Source organism: Acomys minous (assembly GCF_964271855.1).
Source record: "Acomys minous genome assembly, chromosome: 11".
Classification (NCBI taxonomy): Eukaryota; Metazoa; Chordata; class Mammalia; order Rodentia; family Muridae; genus Acomys; species Acomys minous.
This window is the reverse complement of record NC_140492.1, coordinates 9,384,493-9,395,727: the sequence shown is the minus strand read 5'-3', so window position 1 is coordinate 9,395,727 and position 11,235 is coordinate 9,384,493. Positions and strand designations below refer to the sequence as shown.

Sequence of the window (11,235 nt, the reverse complement as noted above, 5' to 3'; positions counted from 1 at the left end):
CCAGTATTTAAAAACCAAACTGATTATATGTAAAAGACATAACAAAATTAAAACCTCAATGTGATGTCTATGAGAATTTAATAGTACCCTTTGTACTTTAAACATCAATACAAATATTATTTGACATCAACCATTTATTTGGAATAAGTATGTAAAGCCAAGTCTTAAACATAGTAGCACATAGAATCAGATTATAAAATCACTGTATTGTCCCCTTCATCTCTTTTACTTCAGTTTGTCTTGTTCTATTCTGGTTTGGTTTTATCTTGTTTTATTATTATCATTATTATTCATATTATTTTTAAACAACTATTTGTTTTCTAATGAGTAAGAAAGTGCGAGTGTGGATTTGGATAGGTAGAAAGGTGGAGAGGATCTGGGAGGAGCTGGAGGGAAATCATATTCAAAATATACTGTATAAAATATATTTTCAATTTAAAAAAATGAAACAACTACTGAAAACAAAAGAAAGAACACAGGAAAGTAGTCATGTTATAATTCATCATATACCTTAATATCTTCAAAGCTTAGAATGGTTCACAACACAGGAAGTCATACAACAAGAATAATTTGAATTAAATTTATTTTTAAATAAAATATTACTGCATGAAAGCACTGACTTTCTTATAAAGGACTGACATACTGACTATAAGCCCACATTACAGTTTATAATGTACTGAAATAAAATGATAAATTCATGCTGTTAGATCAGTTAAACATGTTTATTAATGATAATTTTAAAGTATAGCACATGTACATCCAGAACAATGTTAATGACCGAATATCATACAAGAAGCCATAAATAAGGTCAATGGGGAGATTCTTCGAGAGGAATTGAAGACCGTTTGTTGTTGGTTTTTTTTGTTTGTTTGTTTGTTTGTTTGTTTTCAGAGCAAGAAGTCAATAAACCACCAGAGAGCATTTTTCTTCTCTATGGACAAAATAATGAAGATAGTCTGAAGATAAGCAGTTCACTCAGTAGAAGCTGGAGAACCCATACCCTCCATAGCATGAAGGGCGGAAGCAACCGTATCCGTAGCCTCCGTAGCCAGAGCCATATCCGTAGCCTCCGTAGCCAGAGCCATATCCGTAGCCTCCGTAGCCAGAGCCGTATCCGTAGCCTCCGTAGCCAGAGCCACAGCCCAGTCTCTGGAAGCTGTTACACCCACAGCCCAGGCCTCCGAAGCCGCCATAGCCGAAGCCACGGCCTCCGTAGTAGCCACTGTAGTAGCTCATGATGCTGGGACAGATTAACTGTTTGCACTGGAGACGAATTTGAGAGTGTGTGTGTGCCTAGTTTTCCTGAATGCTTTTATACTCTGTGTTAAGCGTAGAAAAAAAAAGTACAGGTGATCCGTCTCCATGCAGCAGAATAATTTCACGTCTATAAATTCATTTAAATAGTTTCTTTGTTACTTAACAAAAGGTCCAAACTTCTATTAAGGAATTGTTAGTAACCATTACCTTTTAATGAGTTTGCATTCCAGTAAAAGAAATGCTTCCTAGATGAAAAATGATTTTACCCTCTTCAAAGGCCACACTAGTGTTCTAATTAAAATCTTCTAATCTGGCTGATAGCTTCCAGTAACCTTGTAATTACACAACCTTGGAGGGCTTTTCTTTTTAATTTGTACTCCATTGTTTTAGCTAGCCACCGTTCCTTTAGCTCAAGGATTTCACATCCAAGCGCTTCAGGCATAACCACAAAGTCCTTAGTAATTGCCAAATAGCCGCATTCAAAGGAAGCACCATCTCTTGACTCATTTAAAACAATTCTCTGTAGTCTTTCATTCTCTTAATTTCTGTAATAAATGTCCAGCTACCTCTCTCTGCTCATTCTTTTTTAGTCTTTCCTCAATTTTTAATTCATCTATTAAATCTGAAACTATACCCTTTCCTTTTCACCTTCTCAGTCAATTTATACATGCACTAAATATTATTTATCTATTTACTAATTTCACACATACACTTTTTAGAAAACCTAATTGCATTGTGAGCTTAAAACGTCATCTATGGACATTACTACCACCTACACTGCTACTTACTGGCTGAGATCCATTTGCAGAAACCTTCCCATCAAATGTCTCTCTACCTTTTTTTACTTGTAATCCACATTATACATTTCTTCAGCCTAAATGCAAGCAATGTTGAACACTGCAAGACATCAACCTTCTGTGACCCCAGAGACAAGTGGCTTCAATGTGGAATCCTCTTTTGTACGTCAGACACTTCTGACACAAATCTCATTCTATCCCTGTCTTCCAAACACAGCCACATGTCATCATGTTCTATACTTAATTACCCAAACAGAGATAGTTGTAGATTTTTACTGGATTGATTAAATTTATGAAAGTCCGTAAATGTATAAAATTCTGTGATCTCTGACCATTGTATGCCATGGAAATGCATCCCTTCATTTTTCTTCTCTTCACATTATTTATACCAATCAGGTGTATTTAGGATAATATACGTACAGCTTGATGATTTATTAAATGTAGTCATAGTATGCAAGCTTATGACCTAACAGAGAATTAAAGAATGATGTTGAAACTAGGTTGTGTTGTTGTTGTTGATATGATGATGATGATGAAATCTTCGCCTTCCTGGGTAGGAGTTGGAGTGGCAGCTGTTCAGGTTTAGTCTTCCAGAACATTCCCAATACAAATCAATGGACCACACAAATTCTTAGTGCTTTAAATGATCCTATCATGAAGGGCATTACAAATGTCAAACTAAAAGAACATTAGACAAGATCTTCTACCAGTTTCTACTGGAGAATTTTCTGAAGATTTTGCCCCCTAGCATTGTGTAAAGTCACATAGGGCAAGGACAAGCCCATTTCACATCAGAACATGAAAACCGAATGTTTAAGACCTAATAAAAATCACGTACAGTGTCATAATAAACTTCTAGCAACCAGCTCTACCTGCAAATCCAGAAATGTAAACAATCTTCATCTACACAAAGTTTTATGCTTAAAACAAATAGAAAAGATCATTAGTTCACTGGTAATTCCAGATAGTGAAAGGGAAAAAGAGAGGCAAAGAACGTTCCATGAATCAAAGCCAAAGAGAGGTGCTAAAAAGATGAGATGGCTCAGCTATTAAGAGCCCTTGGGGAGACCAGGGATTAGTCCCCAGTATCCATATCAAGTGGCTAACAGTCACATTTAACTTCATCCTTCTCTAGCGGACTTAATCATCTCTTCTGGATTCCACAGTACCTGCACACACATGATCACATGCTCACATAAACACACACACACACACACACACACACACACACACACACCTAATTAAAAACAAAACAAATATTTAAAAATTTTAAAGAGTGAGAGTAAAAGTGAATAAAAATAAGAAAGGTAATTGAAAATTCTAGGAAATAAATAAGAGTGTAGAAATCATGTCTGTGTGAACACAAAATTCTAATGCAACTGAGGAACAAACGACATGGGATAAGATCAGAGAATAATCAATATAATAAACCTGTGACTAAGAAAAGAAATAAAATAAACAGAGAACTACCAGCGAAGTGGAAAAGAGATATGTAGCTGACACCTAATGGAGTCTGCAGTGAGGATTATTAGTCAAAGTACTATGCAAATGTACAGAGCGCCTAAAATGAACAGATATCTTCAATCTGTGTAGTGACGTGGCCATTCATTATGTAAGAACATGATTAATAACTAACAAATTCAAGTCTTTGTTCAAGGTTCTTGCGATAAATACAGCTGATATGGCTGCAAGGCAGGACGCGTCAACTTAATGCCAGATGCCAAGCTATGAACCTACAATGGTTAAAACAGTAAAATTTATGTCGTAGTTTAGTACAAGAAAGGAATGACTTTAAAGATTAAGAAATATCCCTCGGTGTATTCTGGAAATGATTCAAACACTTTCAAGGCAAGAATATTAGATCTTAACATAAATTTCAAAGAATGATTATGAAACAAGTTTTTATGTAGCTTCATTAAAACACAAGAGGAAAGATGAGTGCGAAAAAAAAATTCACACCAAGCATTCAATTGTATAATTTTGCAGGGAAAAAAAACCCCACAGTTTTACCTAGTATAAAAATCTAGGTTGTTTCAGAGCCATGAGTCTCTATGGCTCAATCAGCTCATTATTTGACAAATCGATAAGAAGCTCAGCCACTAGCAGCTGTGAGAACCATCGTACAGTTCTCTTCCGGAATAACCTGAAAACAAGAACAGATAAATACTGACATGTAAGTATGATGATGCACAGGAAGAGTAAGAGTTAAAATGGGAAAGACAGACTCAAAATACTCTCCTCTACAAACACACACACATACACACACACACACACACACACACACACACACACACATACACAGAGTTATATGATGCAATGCACACACTTTTACATACATGCATGTTATATAATGCAGTGTGTTCCCCTCTACACACTCATACAAGATACATGATATGGTGAACACTACTAAACATGCACATATATGCATACACACACTCGTGCAAACATGTGTGCTATGTAATGCATTAGTTTCAGAGATCTCCTGCTAAAACATCAAAGAAATAATCATTTTTCAACATAATTTGTTCTAGGACACTGAAAGTCAGTATACCCCCAAATACTTTTTCTGAAACTAAGTCAGCATTTTTATCTCAACCCAGTAACAATAGCACAGAAAGAGAAAATTGCAGGCCATAATTACTTCTGAAAATGTATGCCAAAATACTAAAAATAATAATAATTAGCAAATAAAATCTAATATCATGCTAAAAATAGTACAAGAGAAAATAGAATTTGCTTTATGAATAGTAAACTTATCAGAGTAAGGGTTATACTCTTTGTTTGCTTTTTCTCATATTAGTCACTTTCCCAGTACTGCAAGAAAGTAAAACATAAAACAACTTAAGAAAGGAAGGATGTGCTAATGCTGGCTCATGACTTGAGGGCACCATTTATCATGACCAGGAAGTCATGCTGGCAAGAGCGTGAACTGTATTGTCACATTGCGTCTTTATTTAGGAAGCAGATAGTGGTGCACATTGGTACTCAGCTTATGTTGTCCCTTTGTATTCAGTGACACCAGCCCAATTATCAGTGACCGCACAGTTAGGGTAGATCTTCGTGCCTTTTAGAAACTCCCTCAGAGATAGAAGGACCTGGAGGAGACAGGAGCTCCACAAGGAGACTAATGGAGCCAATAAATATGGGCAGAGGAGGGAGTGCTCAGAGACTGACGCACTGACCAAGGACCATGCATGGTGAGGACCTAGACCCTCTGCTCAGATGTAGTAGATAGGCAGCACAGTCTCCTTGTGGGTCCCATAATATGAGGAGTAGGGACTGCTTCTGACATGGAATCTGGTGCCTACCTGTTGATCACTTCCCCCTGGTGGGGCATGTTGCCAGGCCACAGAGGGAGAGGATACAGGAAGTCCAGAGGAGACTTGGTAGGCTGAGATTGGATGTTAGGGGAGGAGTCCCCCTTTCTAAGAACTAGGGGCGGGGGAGGGTTACCTGGAGGCAATGAGGGAGGGAGCTACAATTAGGATGTAAAGTGAACAAATTTTTTAAAAAGATAAAATAATAAAACAGAATTTTGTCACAAACATAAAAATAAAAGAAGCTCTCTCACAACTCACCCAGTGGCTTGTTTTCGGCATTAGTCAAAACCCTACCACATGGACCACTGAGACTAACCATCACATCCTCACATACTTAAAAGAATATAGTTGATCATGAAATGTTAAGGAGTGTGCGTGGGGAATAAAATGGTCTAAATCACTATAGTATATTTCAAAACAGGATGTTACCAAACTTTAAACATTTTAAATAATGAGGTATATGAAAATATCTCAAACATCTTAGAATGGATATTAAACAAATATCAGGTAACACTTTCAAATTTTGTTGTATTTGTTTTATTTTTAATTTTTACTTATTTAATGTTATTCCAGCTAAATCCCATGCCCCTCTCTCCTTTCCTCCCAGATACACCCTCAGGACTCCATCCTCCAGCCCCTTTCTTCTCCTCAGAGAAGGGGAGGACCCTAAGGGTACTAGTCTACCCTGGCGCCTCAAGTCACAGAAAGAGCACATCTTCTCCCACTGAGGCCAGACAAGGGATCCAAAAGCAGGCACAGACTCAGAGACAGGCCTATTCCTCTTGTTTGGGGAGCCACATGATGATCAGGCTGCACATCTGCTATGCGTGTGTGTGTGTGTGTGTGTGTGTGTGTGTGTGTGTGTGTGTGTGTGTGTGTAGGCAGTGTATGTTCTGCCCATGCAAGGTCTTGCACAATGCATGAGGCTAGAGAGATGGCAGAGCAATTAGGAACAGTTGCTGCTCTTGCAGTGTCAAGTTCAGTTCCCAGGCCCTCCACTATGCAGCTCAGGACCACCTGGAACTCCAGCCTCAGGGTCTGACACCTCTTCTGGCCTCACTCACAGACACATAAACATGTGCACAAATGCAAAAATACATCTTAAGTAAACACCCAGTACAACCTGGGCAGCTGAAGTGCATGTCTTTAATCACATCACTCAGGAGGCAGAGACCAAGTGGATCTTTGTGAGTTCCAAAGCCAGTCTGGTTTACAGAGTAAGTACCAGGACTGCCAAGGCTACGTAGAGAAACCCTTTCTCAAAAAAAAAAAAAAAACTGAAGAAATAAAACACATTACAATAACATGTGTATGCTATGGAATTTAAGAAGGTTGATGAAAAATATCTATTCACCATGCTGTTTGTGGAAGAAGATAAAAGGAAACAAACCTCACAGAACAACCATGCTCTTCACTCAGAGGGGCCAGGGCTAAAAATGAGGAGAGTGCTGGCAGAATAGATGGGGTGAATTTAAAACATTAATATGATTTGTATGTATTTTTTTGCTCTTCCTTGGCACTTTTTGCCATGCAGAAAAGCATTTTATTATATTGTAATACTGCCCATTTTTATTCTACACACATTTAGAGTAATATAATGAGAAATGATCTGTGATAAGCAGGCAAACTACTAAAGAAAGTACAGATCAAGGATTCTAGAAATACAACAAACCTTAAAATGATACAAAGCCCTCTCAGAATTTGTATCTAAGAAGTATCAATAAGTTTCGTCTTAGTAATGTCTACTGTACCAACAGCCTACTGAAGCATTCCATCTTCCAAGTGCATATGTTTGTATATAATGCACATGTATTGTAGTTTTGTTATTTTACTTTTAAATTCTTCTCTCACATATCACATTCCCACTGTATTCCCCCCCTCGCCTCCTCCCCTCTGCTCAGCCTTGCCACATCCTCTCTCCCCTACCTTTGTCTCCCTTCAGAAAAGAGCAGACCCCCAGCTACGTCAACCAAACATGGCATAACAAGCTACCCTAACACCAGGCACATACCACCACATCATTCCTTGACGTTTTTATTTACGTGGTAACGCAGTGAGTATTCTTTTCAGCACAGGTGTGGTTTCTCCTATTGTTCCACATAGCGATGCATTGCTTCGCATGGCAGCTATGGAGCAATATGGTACAGGATTTGCATATCAATTATGTGATATACAACCAGGAAACTTGGCTCTTTTCCAATTTGGGTTGGCTGTAAATAAAACTACTGTGGATGTATCTACACATTTGTTTTCATGATTATATACACTCATATCTGTTGGATGCATTCCCAGGAGTGAAATTACAGTGTCATAGGAAATATGAATGTGAAGCTTTAATAGCTGCGGCATGCTTCCTAAAGTGCTTTTATTATTTTGTATTCTAAGTGATAGTGTGCAAAAGTCCCTGCTGATTTACATTTTTTATGTACAGTAACAAATATTGAGTATTTTGCCACTTTATGGTCGAATTGTACTAACTCTAACTCAAATTTTAGGGTACAACTTAACATGTTTATACATAGTAACTAGCTACTTAAATATCATTTATTTTTGTTTCTTACTCATGTGTAATGGATTATCATTGTATTTTTACCCACTCCATTCTTCTGTCTCACTCACACTTTTGATGACCATCTTCTTTTTCTCAACTAGCCCCCCTTCAGCTTTCATGATGTTTCTGTCTGCAGTAGGTAAACACAGCTGCTGCATATTCATGGTTGCAATGTCCATGCTGTACCCAGAAGACAGCATTTTGCTATATATGTTCTTGTCCTCTGGCTCACTGGTCATTTCCCCTTCCTTCCACAGTGCTCTTTGGGCCTCAGAGAATTTGATATAGATACTGATGTTGATACAGTGCTGAGCACTCAGCTGTGTCTAGTGTTAAGAACTTGGTAGTCATGAGCCATTGAACATGGTTGAGCAAGTACCTGTAAAGTAGAGCACTACATCATTTGGGCATATAGCAAGGTACTATGCTCTTCAGTAATGCTGTATAGTTATCCACTGTGAATTCCAGAGAATATGCATAAATTTGTCGTACCACCATCCCTGAATGAAGATTCTTCTTTCTCCCCCTTTTTTGTTAGTCTTTTTGTTGATCTTTACCACTCTGCCTGTGTAAGATGAAATCTCAGAATGATTTTAATTTGTGTTTACCATTACTAAGGATGATTATTTTTTTTATATCTCCTAGCCATTTTATTCCTTTTTAAAAAAGATTTATTTATTTATTATATATAGAGTGTTCTACCTGCATGTAACTCAGGCAGGCCAGAAGAAGACACCAGATTTCAGCTGGAAGGTTGTGAGCCATCATGTGGTTGCTGGGAATTGAACTCAGGACCTTTGGAAGAGCAGCCAGTGCTCTTAACCTCTGAGGAGCCGTCTCTCTCCAGCACCCTGTTATTCTTTCTATTGAGAACTATCTGTTAGAGACTTAGCCCATTTTTTATTAAATTATTTTATTCCTTGGCTCTTTGGTAGATTTTGTTTTGGTTTGTTTTAGATTTGTTTGATCTTTCTTTGTTTCTTTCTTTCTCTCTTTCTTTGTCTGAGTTCTGTATATAACCTGGACACTAATCCTCCATCAGTCGTATATATTGTATATATAGACGGCAAAGATTCTCTTCCACCTTGTGGGATTTCTCTTTACTCCGTTGGTTGTTTTCTTAGTTGTACAATATCGTTGTTGTTGTTGTTTTATAAGACCACATTTGTCATTTTAAAAATGAGTATGCTACAATAAGGGCTCGGCAAAGCAATCCTGAGCAAAACAAACAAATCTGGAAAAATCACCACTCCAGATCTCAAATAATAGTAATAATAAAAAATTATGTAGCATCAGTACCAATAGATACATAGAAAAATGGGGGGAAAACCCAAACATGAGTATGCATAACTATAGTCATCTAGTATTTGTTAAAGATATGCAAAACATACACTTGAGAAAAATCGGAATCTTCAAAAACAGGTGCTGTAAAAACTGGATGTCCACATGTAGAATAATGAAGTTAGACCCGTAACTGTCACGTTACAGAAAAACTAGTTCCAAATGATCAAAGGCATTAATGTGAAACTTGAAGCACAGAACGTGCTAGAAGAAACCATAGGCAGTAGCTAAACCATCCCTTTGCCTGGAGAATAACACCAACAATCGACGAATGACAGTTACATTGTGCCATTGGACTATGCACTAGACTCTATTAAGAATTATACTATGGTTATGATACAATGAAGTATCATAGTTATGATACTATGTTTGTTTTACTATGAAGAGATTAGAGTGGAAAACATGCTCAAAAAGCCTCATCAGTGGGTACTCAGCGGCATTTAGTTAGGAGTAAGTTCTGTAATTCAGTATTGTGTAGTGGTTGTGTATGGTATAGCTCAAAAAAACTAGAAAAAAAAAGAAAGGAATTTCAATATTTTACCATGCAGAATTATAAATAATAGAGCAAATATGGAGTTAAATTACTCATACCGTGTTTTTCTATTAATAGGTTCAAGTAATATAATCTCTCAAAATAACAATTAAAACAACTAATGATTAGAATTAACAAAATTACAAATAATATCAAAAGAGAAATGAGATCTACATTCTTTAGAGAAAAAGTAGTTATCAGACTTAGATTCATTTTCATACAATTCTGAATTTCACAACTTCAAAGCTTAAGATTAGCTGTGCTAATAATTTGATTTATAGAATTGATTTTTCTCTTATATTAAATTATGCTTCAGGTTATCAAATGGTAAGATTTCCTTGGAGTTTTCTAATGAAATTCAGACATGAAGTATTACTTTTTAAATATATTAATAGAAAAATAGTTACATTGTTCCTAAGAATTATATTTAAGTTAAGAAAGAATAATAGCTTTATATATTCTCCCCAGATGATATTATCATATTTTATACTAAGACTTTTCAACTTAAAATATATAGAGAGTATTCCACCTTTTATTTATCTCAAAAAAGGCTGTTGGAGTTGACCAGTGGAAATTTTTGATCTTAAAATTATATTTTGGAAGACTTTCTAATAGTAGAGTAACATACAATAGGAGACTAAAATTATTGAAATTACCTAATTTTCAGTCATATAATAAGTTTCACTTAATAGAATCATGCATATTTAAGGCAGAATACAATGGTTTCCATTTTGGTTTAGAAAAAATTTTTCCCTTGATTTGCTTGTTTTCTTTCTCTACTTTGAAATATCTTAAACATGGGTGGATAGAATAAATGAGTAAAGTTTTAGATGTGTATCTCCTAGCTTATCAACTTATAGACTATTTAAAATATGAAGCTGTAGTGAATTGTTTTAGTAAATGTTTCTTGAATTCTTGGACATAGCATTATTATATTTTGAAGGAAAAGTGTACAGGCATTTGTAGCTAAGGGTGATAAAAAGGACAAAGAAATCTGATAAGAAAAGAGAAGTAAAGAAGGAAGGTGCTGTGGAAACAGATGGGAGAGATGAAAACAGGGAAAGGAAACAGTCATAAAATCAAACTTTCTTGAATGTTTTACCTATAAGGAAAAGAAACATGTATCTGGCTATTATATTAATACACCCAACAGAACTTTTGCTATTAAAGAATTGAAGTTCAAGACAAGTGAACTGTGAAAGAAAAGGTTTATTATTAATGCTTGTAAGAACATAATGACTCTGCATCAGTACAGAAGTGGATCCATGAAGATCAACACTTAAAAATATGGACTGCATCTAGTATTCTCCACAGTATTTACAGAAACCAGGTGGTACCACAGGAAGTAAAATTCTGGACAAAGAATGCACAAAGTATGAAGGTCGCAGAATAAAGAGTTTTACAAAATCAAGGTACTAAAGAAGACTAATCCAGGGC

General features: G+C 36.3%; 1 protein-coding gene across 1 annotated transcript; it reads right to left on the bottom strand.

Moving 5' to 3' along the window:
- Positions 1-708: 708 nt before the first annotated feature.
- Positions 709-1,299, bottom strand: LOC311608204 (uncharacterized protein). Its single transcript, XM_084800561.1, has one exon. It carries the CDS (start codon positions 1,234-1,236, stop codon positions 976-978), a length of 261 nt encoding a protein of 86 aa, XP_084656687.1. The 5' UTR covers positions 1,237-1,299; the 3' UTR covers positions 709-975.
- Between the last annotated feature and the right edge of the window lie 9,936 nt (positions 1,300-11,235).

Bases quoted from the DNA above. Each gene is read 5' to 3' on its own strand.
- LOC311608204 (XM_084800561.1), bottom strand. From the start codon at position 1,236: ATGAGCTACTACAGTGGCTACTACGGAGGCCGTGGCTTCGGCTATGGC.